A 20,493-nucleotide genomic window follows, 5' to 3' on the forward strand; every position below is an offset into this window, starting at 1 on the left:
AATAATTTTCCAAAACTCCCTGGACTCGGCAAAGGTCCCGGCAGACTGGAAAACTGCTAATGTAACACCCTTATTTAAAAAGGGCAGTAGACAGAAGGCTGGAAACTATAGACCGGTTAGCCTAACATCTGTGGTAGGTAAAATTTTGGAGTCCATTATTAAGGAGACCGTAACAGGACATTTGGATAATCATAATTTAATAGGACAAAGTCAGCATGGTTTTATGAAGGGGAAGTCATGTTTGACAAATTTGCTGGAGTTCTTTCAGGAAGTAACATATAGGGTGGATAAAGGGGAACCAGTGGACGTAGTGTATTTAGACTTCCAAAAGGCATTTGACAAGGTGCCACACAAAAGATTATTGCTTAAGATAAAAAATCACAGGATTGGGGGTAATATTCTGGCATGGATAGAGGATTGGCTATCTAACAGAAGGCAGAGAGTTGGGATAAATGGTTCATTCTCAGACTGGCAATCAGTAACTAGTGGTGTTCCGCAGGGGTCAGTGCTGGGTCCCCAACTCTTTACAATCTATATTAACGATTTGGAGGAGGGGACCGAGTGTAACATATCAAAGTTTGCAGATGATACTAAGATGGGAGGGAAAGTAGTGAGTGAGGAGGACATAAAAAACCTGCAAGGGGACATAGACAGGCTAAGTAAGTGGGCAGAGATTTGGCAGATGGAATGCAATACTGGAAAGTGTGAGGTTATGCACTTTGGCAGGAAAAATCGTAGAGCAAGTTATTATCTTAATGGCAAGAAACTGGAAAGTACTGAAGTACAAAGGGATCTGGGGGTCCTGGTGCACGAAACTCAAAAGGTTAGTATGCAGGTGCAGCAAGTGATTAAGAAGGCCAATGGAACGTTGGCTTTCATTGCTAGGGGGATAGAATATAAAAATAGGGAGGTATTGCTTCAGTTGTACAAGGTATTGCTGAGACCGCACCTGGAATACTGCATACAGTTTTGGTGTCCGTACTTAAGAAAAGACATACTTGCTCTGGAGTCAGTACAAAGAAGGTTCACTCGGTTAATCCCGGGGATGGACATATGAGGAGAGGTTGAGTAGATTGGGACTCTACTCATTGGAGTTCAGAAGAATGAGAGGCGATCTTATTGAAACATGTAAGATTGTGAAGGGGTTGGATCGGGTGGATGCGGGGAGGATGTTCCTGATGATGGGTGAACCTAGAACTCGGGGGCATAGTCTTAGAATAAGGGGCTGCTCTTTCAAAACTGAGATGAGGAGGAACTACTTCACTCAGAGGGTGGTAGGTCCATGGAATATGCTGCCCCAAAAAGCTGTAGAAGCTACATCATTACATAAGTTTACAACAGAAATAGACAGTTTCCTAGAAGTAAAGGGAATTAAGGGTTACGGGGAGCGGGCAGGAATTTGGACATGAGTCTCGGTTCGGATCGGCCATGGCCCTGTGGGTAGCAGAGCGGGCCCAGGGGCCGTGTAGCCTGATCCTGCTCCTATTTCGTGTGTCTAATTCTGTTAGATTCAGGAGATGGTTCTGTGATAGTGGATTGGCGGTTAGGATCAGATCAGCCATGATCTTATTGAATGGCGGAGCAGGCTCGAGGGGCCGATTGGCCTACTCCTGCTCCTGTTTCTTATGTTCTTAACATCTTAGGCGCAAAATTTTTGTCTGGTTACTTTTTGTGTCAGACAAATTATAATAATCGTGATGTGACAATGCGATTCTGGCATATACTTTAGCACACTTCTATTTTGTAAAATTATTTTTGTCCATTGTTTCTTGTTAACTTGGAAAATATTTGTGCTTAATTGAACGAAGCAATGTATTGTACAAAAATGCAATTTACAAAAAAATCTGTATATGTTAATCACAAAATCAAATTTGTTGTATTTTAAGGTTCCAAAATGATGGTAAAATGTTGCATTTAGGATTACAGAAGTGATGTAGCAGCAAGTGTGATGTAATGCTCCAAAATGTTAGATTTAGGGTATTGTATATATTCATAGGAATGCTCTCTTTGCTTTACTGTTACCCTATTAAAATAATTTGCGGTCAGCGGCGAATCAAAGGCATTCATTGCTGGCCCTGAAGAAAGCTACCCACAGAGCTCTCTCTCGAAGTTTGCCTTTTTTGACGTTCAAGTGATTTCAGTGCTCTGGTGGGGAATCCTGAGCGCGCGCTGCTGTGACATCAAGCTGCCTAAGCAGTCAATCACATCGCCGAATTCTCAGACAGGAAACTAGGAAATGAGAAGCTGCTTTTATCTGGACTTTTAAAAAATGTTACAGCGAACGAAACAAAGATTGGGGCTCTCACATGGGGTAAGGTAGAACCTGAAATATCATCAACAAACTTTTAAAAAAAACATTAAAAAAAAGTTTTTAAATTGTAATTTTTATCATAATGGAGAAATTTGACACTCCACAAAATTAAAATTAGTTTTTCGGGGCCATAACGTTTGTTTAGCAGTCAATACGCTGTTAAAACCTCCGTTGCATCTAATTCAACAAGGCCTAACTTTTAATGGGGTATTGAACAGTGATATTACTGCGGAAAAGCCCAAGTTTTCATCGGTTACACTGATTTCAGGGGGCGGGTGGCTGTTCGTTCGCCATTATTACCCACTGCAAATTACGAGCCATTGCGTTCTACCCCACTAATGGAAATCAGCACTGGTAGAAATGATTGCGCACTGCTTCAATTTTTAAACGCAACAATTTTTTGTATGTAAAGAGAATACAGTGCATCAAGTTCACTAGATGATGGCTATGGAAACGTCTGTTGTAAAATAATCTAGCGGAACCGTAAAATTTTGATGGGAAAAATTAGGAAACTTTCAAAGGGAAGATTTGAGAAAACTACTCCAATAGTGGCATTGCCACTTCAAACTCTGATGCAGCATACTGGGTAGGTAGGCCAGGAGTGTCCAAGCTTTTGTCTTCATGGCCTGCTTGGGTGTAAAGAGAAAATCAGTATGTCCATTCGTTTTCATATGACTCGAGCTGTAAACACCAATAATCTAGATGATCTGATTCGGGTAACAGCCTTTACTCAACTGCCAGTCGTACAAAATCCAAACAGCAGAAGCCAGTAAATAAGAAATCTAAGAATAGAACTAAGTTACCTGGGTTTCATTGGCTAGATATAACCTACAGGTTGGACACCCCTGGGTAAACCGTTGTCTTGGTAGGGACAAGGAAACGTGAGGCGTGCTGAAAGTAGAGTTTTATATTTTTGTAATTAAAAAGTTTACTTTAATAGTGCCAGTGGCCAAAAATCACTGATAAATTAGATATGTGTACAGTACCTAATGATGTAGCAGGTTGGCACAACAGTAGAAAATTAAAAAAAAAAAAAAAATGAACAGCTTTGCAAATACTTTTTAAGCAGTTAAGTACACTACTCTTAAATGCAGGGTATAGCATATAAAATATGAAAGTGAATAGTTTTTAAGAAAGATAACATAGCACATGCAAGTTGGCATGAAGAGATTGCGGCATGTTGCATTCTGTAATATGCAATTGTAATCTTAATTTTTGGATTTCTAATGAGCAAGAAGCCAGTGCAGCTTTTTGTTAGAGGTGATGGGTGTGTGAGACTTCGCATGGGAGATTACTCTGCTGCCAGAGATCTGGATTAACTCAAATTTGTGCAAAGTAGCGGTGGGATGGCTGTGTAGGAGAGCATTTCAGAAATTAATTCTTGAGGGGGTTCAGCAGTGATTAGGAGGTCAATTTTAACAGAAGCCATCTCTCCAATTGTCTCTATAGTATAACATAAAAATAAAATTAAGTCTTGTGCAACTTGGCTAGTATTTTGAAATTCTGTACCTTGACTGTTCCCACTCAATTTTTATATAAAAAAAATCTTGCTGTACATGGCACCATTTCTTCACAAAGAGGGTATGAGAAGGTACTTGATGTCTTGATTCAGCTATTGCCATAGTTTACCATCGTCACAGTCACACAGGATGTCATTTGTGACTGGGAGCCGTTTCGATACTGTGGAAGTGGTGGAAACCTTATTGGATGGGGTTCCGGGAAAGATGGGTACAGATTTGGGAGGCGATAGCATGTTCAGGCACTTTCGAGAGGAATTGGAGATGGGGGGGCGGTAGTTTGCAAGGACCGAGGGGTCAAAGGTTAGTTTTTTGAGGCGAGGGGTGATGGCAGATTTTAAGGAGAGGAGGACAGTATCTGAGGAGAAAAAAACGCTAACAATATCAGTTAACATGGGAGCCAGGAAGGGAAGTTGGGTGGTCAGTAGTTTAGTGGGAATAGGGTCGAGGGAGCAGGAAGTGGGTCTCGTGGACAAGAGGAACTTGGAGAGGGCATGAGGGGAGATGGGAGAGAAACTAGAGATGCAGGTTCAGGGCTAGGGCAGGGAGGATCTTTAGAGGAAGTTTGACCCAGTGGGCTAGGGGAAGAGAGGAGGCGGCAGAGGCAGCTGATCGGATGGTCTCAAATCTTAGTGACAAAGAAGTCCATGAGCTCCTCACACTTTTTGGAGGTGAGGGTGGAGGAGACGGGGGAGAAGGTTTAAGAAGATGGTTTGTAGTAGGGAAAAGAAGCTGGGGGGTTATATTACCTGGATGATCCTGGAATCGTGAACTCTAGGTTACTATATTCCTGCACAAAGCACTTCTTACTGGTCCAACTATGAAATCAGCAGCTCCATGCACACATAATAAATAATTAACTTCATTACCACAAAATCTGTTGTTATTTCTGACTCTAGTGTACCAAATTTCTTTGGGCTCCTAGTGCCAACACCAGGCATTCCAGGTCAGGTATGGCATGAGCCACATGCAGATAAAGCTCCTATCTGTTACCCCATAATGAATATTAAGCCCATTCTAATGCACTAGTGTGAATTTTTCATTTTCCGTGTTAGCCATCTTTATAACACTTGAGTGAAGTAACAACTCAACAAGTAAAGGAATACTATAACTACTGATCTATATCAGAGAAGTAGGAATGCCATTGTGGATTTGTGGAACAGGTAAATGCCACTGGTGGCTGTGAGTGCGAAGGGATTAATGAGAGAGGGTGGAGGTATGTAGGAGAGAGGGGAGTACAGGCAGAGCACAGCTTTTAGTGCCTCGATGGCTTTGGCTATGGACTGGATGTATTGGTAGGACACCTGTTGTGCCAGTGCCTCTGGCAACATCCAGCCAGCTCCTCTACCATTTAGTACGTACCTGACTCTGGTTACCTTGGCAGCCAGGACCTGCCAGCCCTGTGAAACTGGTCATGTGGAGGTGCTGGTTCCTGAGCAGCGGCTCCTGGAGGATAGCCGCCACCCATGATGGGAGAACTCCAGCTGCAGGCAACCATATTTCAGACAGGCAGGTAAAAGACAGGCAGTTATTGCAAGGCTGCACTGGTGCCCCCCCAAGCTAATATGATATTGATTGGTACCAATTAAACCGTTACAATCTTGCATAGAACTATATAGAATATAAGGCCCAACCAATCCATGCTGGTGTTTATGCTCCACTTGAGTCTTGTGTGTGGCATTGCACTAGAATCAGGATTCTGTATCCTACTGCTTGGGGTTCACCATACTTGGAAGGCTCTGACCTCTACCAATCAAGATCCTGTGTTGAGGTTCAGTGCTGTGGGAGTGATGGAATCCCAAATCTTTGCCACGATACAGGTTAGGAACTCCCTCCGACTTCTAAATCTCCAATTAATAGTCGTATCAGGACAAAACATTAACAGCAACAACTAGCATTCAAATAGCAAGTTTTAATGTAGAAAAATGTCCATAGTTGCTGTAAAGAGGGAAGTAGAGAGGCAGAGTGGTTTTAGGGAGGGAGACCCAGGTGAGGGGCTGAGGTAGCTTAAGGCTCTGCCATTAATGATGGGACCAAGGGAAAGAGGGATGCACAAAAGACCAGAGTTGGAAGACCTAAGGATGCTGGAGGGGACATAAATCTGGAGAAGATTGCAAAATTAGGTTGTGGTAAAGCCATGGAGATATTTGAAGATGAGTTTAAAATCAATGACTTGGGGAATAAGGAGGCAAGTCGGCGAGGATGGCTGTGGTGGATGAAAAGGACACTTTATGGACAGTAGAATTTTGAATGAGTTGAAGTCTGTGCTTGGAAGAGGTGGAGGTCAGCAAAGAGGTCATTAGAAAAACCAGGTTCATAGATTACAAAAGCTTGGATAATGTTGCATGAGGTTAGGTAGGCAGGTGCTGTTGTGGAGCTGCAGTTAAGCATCGTTGGTGATGGATAGGATGTGGACTTTGAAGTTTAGCTCTGTCAAACAGGACACAAGGTTACGCACAACCTGATTCAGAGCCTAGGAAGGGGATGCAATCAGTGACCAGACAGCAGATTTTATGGCAGGAGGTGAAAATGGTCTTTGGCCTTAGCAATGCTAGTTCAAGCAGATTTTGATTGTTCTACGACTTGATGTCGGTCATGCGGTCTGACAGCATAGATGTGGTTATGCATTGAGGGGAAAAGGTGGAACTGAGTGTTGGCAGCACACATAGAAGTCAACCCCATGCCTATGAATAATTTCACTGAGGGCAGTATGTAGATGAGCGATAGGAGTGCGCCAAGGATAAATCCTTGGGGAATTCTGGATGTGACAAAGTGGTGATGGGCAGAGAAGTATTTGCTGGAGATTATGCTGTCTGTTGGGACAGGTAAGGGAAGTCCCACAGAGCAGGGCAACTGAGGAGGAAGACGTGATCTACCGTTGAAAAGTTGGGGAGGACAAGGAAGGACAATGCACTACAGTCGCAGTCATGAAGATCTCATTTGTGATTTTAGCCAAGGTTAGTTAGTGAGCAGGGTGCAAGTTCGACTGAAAGGACTGAAGCAGTGAGTTTTGGGACAAATGGGCATGGAGGTTGGAGGGGTTTACACATTAAAGGACTTGAGAGAGCTTCGAGCTGGGTAGTAGTTGGAGGGTGAACGGGCCAAGGTCAGTAAAGGTTGCCATTAACAATTTCAAATACGTTTAGGGGCCAGAGAGGGTATTGAATGTACAACAGGAAATGCTGGAAATACTCAGCAGGCCAGGCAGCATCCGTGGAGAGAGAAACCGGGTTAACGTTTCAGGTCTGGGACCCTTCATCAGAACTGGAAAAGCATTTTCTGTTGTTATTTCAGATTTCCAGCTTCCGCAGTATTTTGCTATTATATTAGGGTATTGAATGGCCAGGAGTCGGTTCTCATGGAAGAAATGAACTTGGAGAGGACAGAGGGAAGATGGGAGAGAAAATATGGTGTGTTGAAATTGGGGGAGGATATGGGGATGGAAAGAGGGCGCGGTGGCGGCTGAGTCCGCACCATGGATAGTCTCAATCTTGTGGACAAAGTAATCCACTTATTCTTTGAAGTTGGTGTTTGAGTTGAGAGTGGATGAGATGAGTCATCATGGAGTAAAGGAGCCATAGGTTGCCCTTGCCCTCCAGGATAATCCTGGACTAATAGGACGATTTATCAGAGGAGAGCAAGGCACAGTAGAGTTTAATGTGGATGAGCCAGGTCTGGCGATCAATAACTGGGCCCGCTGTGTGCCAGGTAGCCCTCAGACCTGAGGGCCAGAAGATGGTAAATGTATGGTGGGAATGGCAGGAGTGGGAGATGGAATAATTTCATAGGAACAAGGACATCAAAAGCAGAGGCAAGGGAGAAGTTGAGCCGGTCAGTAGTGCCAGAGGTGTTGTGCAAGTGGAGGTCAGAAGAAAATGAGTTGGGAGTGAATTTTGTGATAGAACTGAGGTTTTTTTTCTTGGGACACAAATGAGGGTAGTTGGAGAAAGATGGGGGATGTAGGAAGGGAGATGAAGTGGTCAGAGACCCCCTTATTGCCATTCAAAACCTTGGAAGCAGAGAGGCCACGTGAGATGGCAAGGCTGAGAGGGTGGGTGTGGGTGGCATAGTTTATGTGAATGGTGAAATTGAGTGAGGACAAGAGATTCGAGAAGTCAGAGGAGAGGTGGCTAGGGAAGATTAGGTAGCGGTGAAATCAGCAGGATGAAGAGTAGCTCAGTGCAGAGGCTAAGGGAGGAGCTCTCGGTGCTGAAGTGAATATGAGGATTGGAAGGTGTTATGTGACGGGAGAGGTGGAAGAGGATAATGTGCCAGAGAAGAAGAGGCCAAGGCAGAACTTGGTGATAAGAGCTTTGGTGGTTTGGGTGGGGCAAGTGGGTGAATGCGTAGCTAGGTAAAGGGGAAGGAGTTGCCTCCAGCTATCTTCACCCTCCCTCCCGTAAGACTGGTTTCTATCCAGTCCAGGATTTTAACAGATTCATCCACAATGTGTGTGTGGATGGTGAGGATCTTGTTCATGCGTGAGTGAGCATTGTGGAGAGTAATGCAGGCCAGAGCGCATATATTTACAAAACTTTTAACTAGTGGAATTAATTTCTTCAAATATATAATTAAATAGGATGGACTTATAAAGGGGCAAAAAAATGTGGCAAGGGGAGCTGGACCATATTATTTACAGGTCTTTGTATATGATGCCCAATAATTATTTCACATCATTGAACAAGACTGTACAAGATTTCAAACTACTGTTGATGGTCCTAGAAAAAATGTTTATTCTCTATGAATTTATTTATAATTAACCTTGCACAATATGCTGCATATGAAACCATGGTAATTGTGTCATCTGGGTTTCATATCGTGCTAATTGCTAGTCATGGTTGCGATGCAGATCTCGTTATAGCTTTTCCCAATCAATGATTCTGAAATTGTAATTGCATCATTATCATTTTTGAGGGTCTAATCTACCCTGGAGGCAGCTATATATAGAATTACAGAAATTACAACAGCATTTTGCTTTGTCAGCTCCTAGACCGGAGCCATCTACTCTTTTCTTATTTCTCTGCCCATTGCTGTATCCTCTTGTACTCTTTTTATAAAAAAATTCTCGCTTAATTCCCTTTCAATTGATATTACAGTCTCTGCCTCAATAGCTATTTATGATAAAGATACTGCATACTGTAACCTTCAGTGTGAAAACATTTCCTCTAACTTCCCCTTCATTCTTGTATTGATAATTCTGAGTTTATGTCCGTTTGTTACTGATTCGGGAACTCGTGGAAACAATCTTCCACTATTTAACCTCTTTAAAACCTTTGAGTTTTGAAAGCCTCGATGAGTCTCCCTTTAATCTTGTCTGTTCCAATGATCCTTTCTTCATTACTTTAACCTTATTTCTGGTGTATTTTAGTGAATTTTCATTATCCCCTTTTTATGGCCGAATATCTTTCCCATAACAGAACTGCACATAGTGCTCCAACTGTGGCCGTACCAATGTCCTGTACAAATTCAGTGCCACTTTTTGTCTTTTATATTCAGTGCCCCTTGTATAAAACCCAGAATGCCATTTGCGTTTTTTATGGCCTTTTCTACCGGAACTCTCACTTTAAAGATCTATGTATCTGCACCATTAAATCCCTCTCTTCCTCTACTCTAAGAATCCTACTGTTTGGGCTGTACTTCTTTTCACTGTTCTATTTCCCCAATTTGTACAACTTCACAATTCACTCTATGCCTGTCCCTAACCCGTCTTTTTTTTATTCGTTTATGGGATGTGGGCGTCGCTGGCAAGGCCAGCATTTATTGCCCATCCCTAATTGCCCTTGAGAAGGTGGTGGTGAGCTGCCTTCTTGAACTGCTGCTGTCCGTGTGGTATGACCCCTGCAATCTTTTGCAATCTTATTACAGTTTGACATGCCTCCTAATTTGGTGTTAGCAGCAAATTTTGATGTAACTTCCTCTTGTGCCTATTTTTAAATCATTTATTATATATAATGAAAAACAGAAGAGCTCACAGCTCATATTTTTGAGGCACACATCGATCTAGAAAACATCCATTTACACCTACTTTCTGCCTCTATTCGCAAACCATCTCTCTATCCATGCAACTACAGTCCTTTGAACATCATATATGTCTTAATTTTTGCAACAAATCTCTTGTGTGCCACCTTATGCAAATGCTTCTGAAAATCCATACATACACCATATGCCCCATTCCTTCTCTATACACTTTAACTGAATGTTTTGATGAATTCAAATTAGTCAAGTACACTGTTCCTGATTAGCCTATGCACTTCTAAATGTCTGCTAATTTTATCCAATAGTATGAACTCTTGAAGTTCACCCACAAGTTCAAGGCTAACTTTTCCATAATTTCCTGGCTTATCCCCATCCACTTTCTTGAAAGGGGTGTAATATTTTCTATCCTTCAATCCTTTATAACAATTCATATGAACATATGAAAATGAAGGGCAGGAAAAGAGCAGACAGTGTATTGAGCCTGTCCCATATGCTTGTGGTGTACTTATGCATAACCTCACCCCTCCTGCAACCAGCTAGCTATGCAATCACTTGGGAGAGGCGAAAAAACGTATGCCAATTTAGGATAAGAAACTTTGAGAAATTCCTTTCTGATGCCCGGAGGCGATCAAACAAGTTTCAGGAGACCATGGTTTCTGGGAGACACTTCGCCCTAATATCCACCCCTTCTATATGTAGTTATATGTTGGCAACATTCAGGAATTTGTCCAGCTCCCTTTTGAATGTTTGCAGTGAGTTTGCGCTCACTGAGCCAGCAACTTGTTCCATAGTTCCAGGACTCTGAAAAGAAGCAACTCCTTCAAAAAGTACTTAGTTGACTGTAAAGCACTTTGGGACGTCCGGTGGTCGTGAAAGGCACTATATAAATGCAAGTTGTCTTTTTCTTTGTGTTTCTCGAGTAAAAAGCCTAGTGTGTCAATTAGGTATCAATTCAGTGGTCCATCTTGGAACCTTTTCAAGGGGCCAAAACTGTATTCTAAATGAGGCCTAACGAAGGCCTTATACCAAGATATTTTCTTGTTTTGTGTTCATTCGTCCTAGCAGTACATACCAACACAAGTGCTTTTGCAATAACTTGTGGAACTGGTCGTAGATATTCAGGGATTCATGTACTATAAAACCCAGGTCTTTCTCCTACTCGAGACTTGAGCACACAGCTCTGCATTACGTACACATGCTTGGCATTGTCTGTATCTACATACATGTATTATCTATATTAAATTACATCTGCCAGATGGAGGCCCATTGCCCACATCACATCTAGATCTTCCTGTAATCTCTTTTTCTCATCTAAGCTCCTAACACCCACACATATCTTTGTGTCTTGCATCAACTTGTGGTCAGTTCCCCTGATGCCTTCATCGAGATCAGTGATATATGAATAGCAATGGCTCTGACACTGATCCCTGTGAGCCTCTACCAGTAACTGCCCCCTATGCAGAATCACTATCATTAATAACAATGCTCTGTCTCTGAGATGCAACCATTTTGAAAGATTTTTGAAGAAGTATGGTTAGTGCCTCTGTTATTTCCTCCCCAAGCCCCCTCGGTCTCAGTACTTTGAAATGCATATTGTTTGGGTACAGTAACTTTTCAACTTTTAGTCTCCTTAGCTTTTTCAATAAAGCTTGAATATTTTTAATCAGTACTGGCTCTCATTCTTCTGATGTATTCATATAGCCCTATTTTCACATTACCGAGGTGAAATACTTCGTAAGCATCATTGCCATTTCTTAGAACTCACGACAGTGGAAATTGTCTAACTAACGAACGGTCAGATATTGGGTTAATGATAAATTAAGAAAGCCCTATGTGGATGAATAAAGTGGGTTGAATGTCCATTGTAAGATTTAATGGTACTGTGTTCCATGCTATTAGGATTATTGATGCTGTGGCGGTACCACTGGTTGTCCCTTACATTGAGACACATAATTCCCTTTAACTTACCTTACTGTATGTTTAACTTACCTTTTGGGGCCGTTGCCCTTTTAACTTACCTGTTGGGGCCATTGCCCCTTTAAGATGCGCCCTAGCGTGCTGACATCACGTCACGTACAACGTGATGTGCGTGCGCCGGCACAGCCCGGCCTAGCGTCTTCGGCCTCAACGGCCAGCCGACGGGAGCGATGCGGTCTTCCGCGGCAAGCACCGGCACAGCCCGGCCTCCCGACTTCGGCCTCAATGGCCAACGACGCGCATCACGCGACGCCCTAAGCGCGGGAAACGCGAACAATGTGATGACGCCACAACACAAACGCGATGACGTCATCACGCTCCCCACAGGACTGCGAACTCAGTCCTCGTGGAGTCCCCGCTGGGACAAGACCTACACCACGGTGCTCCTACAGTCAGCCATCTTACCTGCTATCTATCTTACCTGCTGTAATTAGCCTGTTCCTGTAAATAAACAACTTATTTATAGTTCGTCGAAGTCAAACTCTCTTATTTAGTGGCGATCTACACGAACCGCGACAATGCACATTTATATATTTTGGAGAGAAAAAACCTGATCTTCATAAAATTAGTTCTTTGAGATACAGCATTGAGTTGCTATAATACTTTCACAGCTAGTAATCTTATTAGGGTTTATTTCTAGAGGGATTGAATTGAAAAGTAGAGAAGCTATGCTAAACTTGTATTGAATCTTGGTTAGACCATACTTGGAGTACTGCGTACAATTCTGGTTATAAAAAGGAATCTATTATAAAAATAATAGAGGCACTGGAGAGGGTTCAAAAAAGATTTCTAAAGATGATACCAGAAATGTAAGGTTATACCTATCAGGAAAGGATGGACAGGTTGGGTCTCTTTTCTCTTGAAAAGAGAAGGTTGAGGGGTGACCTAATAGAGATCTTTAAAATTATGAAAGGTTTTGATACAATGGATACAGAGAGAGTGTTTCCACTTGTGGGGAAGAGCAGAACTAGAGGCCATCACTATAAGATGATCACCAAGAAATCCAATAGAGAATTCAGAAGAAACTTCTTTACCCAGAGAGTGGTGAGAATGTGGAACTTGCTACCACAGGGAGTGGTTGAAGCGAATAGTATAGATGCATTTAAGGGGAACTTAGATAAGCATATGAGGGAGAAAGGAATAGAGGGTTATGCTGATCGGGTTAGATGAGGAAAAACAAAAGGAGGCTTGAGTGGAGCATAAACACCGGCATCGACTGGTTGGGCTGAATGGCCTGTTTCTGTGCCGTATATCCTATGTAATCTTATATGTTGCAATTGAGTTTCCAGATAATAATCATTAAAAGTTGTAGCCAGTGTTCTGATTATTTTTCAGGCTGATTGTTATCTTTACCTTGTTGAGGTCTGATGGAATACCATAATTTAATTGTAGATTTAAATACCAGAAATGGATCCATTAGCCTAGTGAATGTTCCAAACCTTTTTCATCTTCTTTGGATATTTGTCATGGATTGATTTTTTTTTGCTTGTATGTGACCATGTATTTTTTAATATTACAGATATTTTGGAAAGAAGTGAACTGAAGCAGTTCTTTGAAGCCAACTACTCTCAGATTTATTTTATATTCTTTGAAAATCTATTCACACTGGAAAGTAGTCTAAAACAAAAAGGTAAGAATGTTTACTGTAAATTTACTGTCCTGGTTTATACATTTGCATAGAAGTACTTGGCCAAACACTCAGTAGTGTACTTTTTCTTTAGATGTTGAATCATCTATATTTAAATATTGAACAACTTATAGTATATTTACTGAACTTTGAATGTGTATTTATGTATTAGTACCTTTCAGTAATTTGAATACTTCTGATTTACGCTCCAAAGCTTTTTGCTTTGGCAGTCTTACCATGTGGGTTCAGCAGTTTTTGACCTCGATGCACTGTGCACTCTTTAAGGCTGTGTATGGTCTGAGGAAAAATATTGGGTTGGAACTTGCTGGAAAAATAATGACGTGTTAATGACATGTTATTAATGTGCAAATCGGCCAGTAAATTCAGGGGATTAAGAGATACGCCGTGAGCTACGAATCTCCAGAACTTGCTAGTCGATTTATGCCGCTCCGCCGTTTGCTTCGCCCTTAGCGTCCCCGTTATTTTTAAGAACTTGCTGGATTTGCACATTAATTGCCCATTAAACTCGCCACAGAAAGTTATGTCTGGCAATTAAGAGTGTAAGTACCTTTTTAATGACATGATAGTTGTTAATGAAATGCTTATCAACCTATCTGGCCCAGAAATTGAACAATTTAAACTGTTCAATCTCTTTTCTGCATGTAGTAAATTCTTCCAGATTTTAAAAAGTTCCAATTTAAAAAATGTTTCCTTGCTTTTCCTTTCTGTCTCTTTTTTTCTTTTTCAATCCAGTCTTTCATTACCTCTCTATTTCTCTTTCTGTACCTAATTTGACTCTTATTCACCCTATTCTGTCATTCCTCTGTTTCTTTATCAATCTTTAAATCTCATTGGTTAAGGAGATAGACTGTTGATCCCGTCGTTCATTAAAGTCCCAGATGTCCCGTTGCCCTCGCTGCGCCGTTGTCAGCTTGCACTTCCAACAACTTACAGGGCAAAAATTTTCGAGCTGAAGAGTGCAAGAAAATTTCTAACTAATGACGCACAGTGCGAGATGCCCCGCTCCAACAAAATCTGGCCCAATTTTTCATCACTAAAATTCTATTCCCAGTACAACCATTGCTCCATTAAAAGCAATGAGCAGTGGGGAGAAGCTGAGGTTTGGTGCACAAATGCTACCATTATATACCTAGCCTTGGAAGTATATTGCGTATGGCAGCACCAATGAGGAGGTTAACTGTCTTGTGATGTTATTTTTCATAATGAGGTACACTTTTTGCAGAGAAATACTCGAGGATAAAGATACTAAATCCTGGAGTATTCTTTACAATGTGATGAATGTTTCTAAACCATAGATGTTGTTGAGTAGTAAAAATTACAAGATATTTTATTGGTGGTACTGTTGGTGCTTTTGGACTAGTTTAACATTTTAATTGCAATGATGTAGTACATGAATGTTTATTTCTTGCCTATATGAAAACCACTCTGGTTCTTGATTAAATGTGTTGACTAAGCTTTGGTAATGAAGAACGATGAGAGTCACGGGGGAATGTCACATTGGAGTAAAGGTGCCAAAGTTGAAAATTCTGTATGTTTAGCATATAAACCTTCATAATTTAATGAAACAAAGGAAGAATCTGACTTGCAGAATTGTTTATTGTGGCCCAAGGTAATTTTTTTCCCCATTTTAAATTAACAACTCTGCTAATGCTGAGACGACTGTGGAACCACAAAGAAGGCTTCCCTAGCTAGTTGCTGGTAGGCCCCAGTGAGGAGAGAAAAGAGAGAAATTTGAAAAATTGTGCTGCAACATGCTGTATAGGCATGATGATTTTACTCAGCTGCCAACATGACAAAGTATCAGCAGTGTTCCTGACCGTTTCTTTGAGGAGCTTAGCTTTCCTGAAAACGTATGACCGTGATCCTTTAAAAGAATACTCTAGGGTAAATCCCTACCACTGCAACAAATGAATGTTGATTAGCAGAGCAGGAAAAGGATTTTCATGTCATTATTGACCTGTTATCAACACGGTTAATCAGGTTATGGATCTTGAGGGAATTTGGTCACACATCAAACATTTAAAAAAAAACTATCCTTGGTAAGGGCACATATTTTATGCAGTTTTAGGCACTTCACAATGATGATGCAATTAGAGAGTTTAGGGAAGTGCGACGAGAATGACTGTAGAAGCTGGAGCATTAAATTATGAAGCAAGACTCAGTTCAACTTTTTTTTCTTTAGAGGAGATTGAGTGAGAACATGATCTAGGTCTCCCAAATGATAAGTGGCATGGATAATAGAGAGATAAGCAGATTTTTAAATCTAATACGGTGTTTGCAAACTAGAGGGGAAAAGTAGAAAATTAACCACAATTAAATAAGACTAGAGATTAAAAGTAGAAGCCAGGCATGTCCCAAGGGGAAGGAATATCTGACTTGAGAAAATTTTCTTAGCGGCCAGTCACTGAATGATGCTGCTGTCAATGTGGGTCCCGGGGGATTCTACAATCTGGACTAACCTACTCTGTTGGCTGGAAGAGGATTTTATTAATTTTATTTCCTCTTTGTGTGAATTTTGTACCCACCAAGGTGAAGGATATCATTGGTGGGGAATGGAAACACTCCATTTTGGACATTGGATCTCAGAAATAAGCAATCACAGGTCAGGTATAGTAAGGTCAGATTGAGAATAAAGCTCCCTCAACCCTGCCCAAGTATGTGCCTCAGCCACTACCTTGGAGGAGCACCTGCTATTGTACAAGGCTCTAATTTTTCCATTTCCTACATTAATTGCCGTGTGGTATCTCAGATTGAGTTTGTCAGTTTAATGAAATTGGTGCCCAATAGCAGAAGTTTGGTGTTGTGAGCCCATGTTTACAAAAAACTGGTTGGACTGTCCTAACTCAACTCGCATTGGACTGTTGCAGCCAGCAGATGGAAGAGATTTCATCTAGCATCCTGCCAGAGAAGAAAAATGGGAGACACTTTATCATGTTTTAAGCTAATGCTATTTATCACTGGAAATGAGGTACAAAGGCACAGCAGATGTTTTATTTAGAAGTTAAACCATAGGACAAGAATAGACCATTCAGCCCATCATGTCTGTGCTGGCTCTTTGTTAGAGTAATCAAGAACTAATTCCTCATGCCTGGCATTAGTCTGGTGAATCTACACCATCCATGCTTGATAGGTTTGATGAATTTTCTGTAAAAGTATGCCCAAGACTGCACACAGTACACTAGCTATAATCTAACCATTGCCTGTTTATCATAACCCATTTGCTCTTGTGCACTGTGCCCCTATTTATATAATCCAAAATGCTATTAGCCTTTTTTAGGTCATAGTCTACTTGCACTTGTAAGGAATTAAGTTTTTTGACTCACCAAGTTCCTCTTATTGTCTACCCCCTTTAGTGTCTTTCCATTGAGTGCATACTCTCATTCCTTGTTTCCTTGTTTCTCATTCCAAAATGCATCACCTCATACTTCTCTCTGTCTGCTACTTGTCTAGAATATAGGCCATACAGCTCCTTAAGGCCGTTCATGACTGATCAGTACCTCAACTCCATTTACCCACCTTTGCTCCATATCTTTTGATACCCTTACCTACCTAACAAAAATCTATCGATCTCAGTCTTGAACATTTCAGTTGATGCAGCATCCACAGCTTTTGGGACAGAGCATTCCAGCTTTCCACTACCCTCTGTGTGGGGAAAAAAACTGTTCCCGATTATCACTCCATGTGGGCTAGCCCTAATTTTAAGATTATGCCCCCTTGTTCTGGATTCTCCCATCATAGGAAATAGTTTCTCTGTATCTACCCTTTTGTGTCCTTTTATCACTTTAAAAACCTCAATTAGATCATCGCTCAACCTTCTGGACTCGAGGGAATACAAGCCAAGACTGTGCAACTTGTCCTCGTAATTCAACCCTTTCAGCTCCAGTATTATTCTGCTGAATCTGTGCTGTACCCCTCCAAAGCCAATACATCTTTCCTAGATGCAGTGCCCAAAACTGAATGCAGTATGCCAGATGGGCCCTGACCAAGGCGCTGTACAACTAAAGCTTCACCTCCTCACTTTGTATTCCAGCCCTCTTGAGATAAAGGACAACATTCCATTAGCCTTTTTGATTGATTAGTTTTTGTACCTATGCACTAGCTTTTTGTGATTTGTGTAGCTGAGTATGTAAATCCCTTTGCTCCGCCACAGCTCCTAGACTCCATTAAGAAAATATTCCGATTTGTCTTTCGCAGACCTGAAGTGGAGGCCTCGTGCTTCCCCACAGTGAACTCCATATGCCACAGTTTTGCACACTCACTTAGTCTGTCTTTGTAACTTCTTGCTCCCAACTATGCAATTTACTATGCCTCCAAACTTAATATCATTTGTAACCTTGGATTTCCAACACTCTATTACTTCGTCTAAGTCATTTATAAATATAGTGAAAAGCTGAGGCCCAAGTACAGATCCCCGAGGAGCACCACTAGTTACATTCCATCAATCAGAGAATGTTCCATTTATCTGTCTTCTCTGTCTCCTAACTCCCAACCAATTACCAACCCATGTCACAAGGTTACCTCCAAATCCGTGTGCTTTCATTTTTGCTAATCTCTTCTGCGGAACCTTATCAAATGCATACTGGAAGTCCATTATAGGCAACATCCATAGACACTCTTCTATCCACTAAGCTAATGACCACCCCAAAAAATTCAACTGAATTAGTCAGACATGACCTACCCTTCATAAATCCATGTTGCCTCTCGATCAGCTCATGCTTGTCCAAGTACTCAAGTCACTCTGCCCTGATGATAGATTCCAGCAACGCCCCCATAATTGATGTTAAACTGACAGGTCTGTAGTTACCAGCTTTCTCCCTCCCTCCCTTCTTAAATAATAGTGATATTTGCAATTTTCCAATCCAAAAGTACAATTCCCAAATGTAGAGAACTTTGGAAAATTATGAGAAAGCATCTTCAATTTCTTCACTTATTTCTTTATTACCCTAGGGTGGAAACTATTAGGCCCTGGAGATCAGTCTGTGTTAAGTCCAATTATCTGCTCCATTACCCTTTTTTTTATTTGTATTAAATCTAATAAGTTCCTCCCTTTGACTTATTTTTAGGTTCCCTGTTGACTCCCTGTACCACTGGTAATGTGTCTTCTTCCTCCACTGTGAAAATAGGTATAAAGTACTAACTTAAGTCTGCCATTTCTTTATTGTCCATTATAGTCTCACCTGCATCTGTCTGTAATAGACCCACATTTTCCCTTACCACTCTCTTTCTCTTAATATGTTTATAAATACTTTTGCTGTTAACTTTGATATCCCTTACAGGCTTTTTCATATTCCATTTCTGCACCTCTTATTCTCTCTTTGTATCCATTTGGTACTTTTTATAGTTCTCGTCTGTTGGATTTCTACTTTTCCTTGCATTTGTATGAGCTTTTCCTTTGAATTTGACACTGTCTCTTACCTCATTTGTTGACCATGGTTGTTTAAATACACAAGGGGCGCCTTTGCCTTTTAGCGGTATGTACTGTTTTTGTATTGTACCAAATACCTCTTTGAATACTTTCCACTGTTTGTAGATTTACCCATTGACAGGTCATCCCAGTTTACTGTGGTCAATTAATTTCTCATCTCATCAAAGTTTGCATTATGTAAATTTAAAACCTAAGTTAGTGACTCCCCTACACCCTCTCAAATCTAATATTAATCTCAACTAAAGCACTAAACATTTATTATCTTGACTAATTGAGATCTACAGGATACAGTGACAGTGTGTGGTGTGGCTTAATTCCTGCTTTACAAATGGGAGAACTCACTATATCGTATCCATTGGAGCTTTCTAAAACAATAGGTTTCAACTCTACTTACAGAAACATAGGGAAGGAATAAGTAATTCAACTCATTAAGTGTGCTCTCCCATTTTGTTAGATATTGCACTCTTTCTTTTTAATATCAAATTTAAATCCTCATTTTGATTTCGATATTGGCTCTCCTAAGATTCACTCCTTGATTCTGACCTTATTTTGCCTGTTGCTAATTTAAATTTTGAGTGACGCTCAAAGCCCCTTGTCTGTCAGGCCATTGGAAATGCAGGTTTACCATCATGAAGGGATTGTCAAACCAGCTGTTGATTGTAGCACAACACTAACAGTGTTGTATACAAGGCATATGTTCTTTTCAAGTTTCAAATAGTTTAATAAAAATTCATGCTGCTTTATTGAGTCACATGGTACACTTGGAGCTTTATTCCTTTATCATTAACCTCTATTATGTTTATCTTTATGAATCTGTTCATCTGGTAAGTGTTTTTAGTATTTTGAATATTCACAGAATTCACAGAAACCCCACAGTGCAGATAGAGGCCATTTCGGCCCATCGAGCCTGCACCGACACATATCCCACCCGATCCCCATAACCCCTACACCAACACATATCCCAGTAACCCCACGTATTTAATCCCCCTAACACTAAGGGTCAATTTATCATAGCCAATCAACCTAACCCGCACATCTTTGGACTGTGGGAGGAAACCGGAGCACCCGGAGGAAACCCACGCAAACACGGGGAGAATGTGCAAACTCCACACAGACAGTCACCCGAGGCCGGATTCGAACCCAGGTCCCTGGCGCTGTGAGGCAACAGTGCTAACCACTATGCCACAATACCTGTTCTGTTAAAAAGCAGATGTGAATCTTGGGGTTCATGTGATGCAGATATTTTGTTTTATGATTTTCAAAGTCATCTGAACCATTCTGTGATGCTTTCTAGTCATATATGATATGCTGCTTAACCACAATTGAAATAGTTCTTGTGCATATTGTACTTGAAAATGCAGAAGTCGCTAATTTTTCTTTCTTTTGGGGTGGGTTTAGGGAATAAGTCACAGAGGGAGGAGCTGGACTCCATTCTCTTTGTATTTGAGGTAAGTCATATTTGCCAATGAACTACAGTTGTAAGAAATATTCTTTGTTTGAATGATCTAGTCGTGTCCATGGCTGACCATTAATGTTCTCCTCCTTGTCATTGTGTAAGGATGGAAGTAGCAAGTGCACATGTGAGATCAGTTGGGATATTGTGTACAGTTTTAGGCTCTCCCTTGTAGGAAGGATATAA

General features: G+C 41.1%; 1 protein-coding gene across 2 annotated transcripts in view; it reads left to right on the forward strand.

Moving 5' to 3' along the window:
* LOC147121489 (ral GTPase-activating protein subunit alpha-2-like) overlaps positions 1-20,493 on the forward strand; it is a 290,657-nt gene that overhangs the window by 122,301 nt on the left and 147,863 nt on the right. For both annotated transcript variants that reach the window (XM_085981771.1, XM_085981770.1), the window contains exons 2-3: positions 13,301-13,411; positions 20,253-20,302. In XM_085981771.1, the coding sequence (XP_085837897.1) occupies positions 13,301-13,411; positions 20,253-20,302 (161 nt within the window). The remainder of the gene's footprint in view (positions 1-13,300; positions 13,412-20,252; positions 20,303-20,493) is intronic.

The sequence above is a fragment of the Somniosus microcephalus genome, chromosome 3 (genome assembly GCF_052327205.1).
Source record: "Somniosus microcephalus isolate GS21.2 chromosome 3, FLI_Smic_1.0, whole genome shotgun sequence".
NCBI classification, from domain to species: Eukaryota; Metazoa; Chordata; class Chondrichthyes; order Squaliformes; family Somniosidae; genus Somniosus; species Somniosus microcephalus.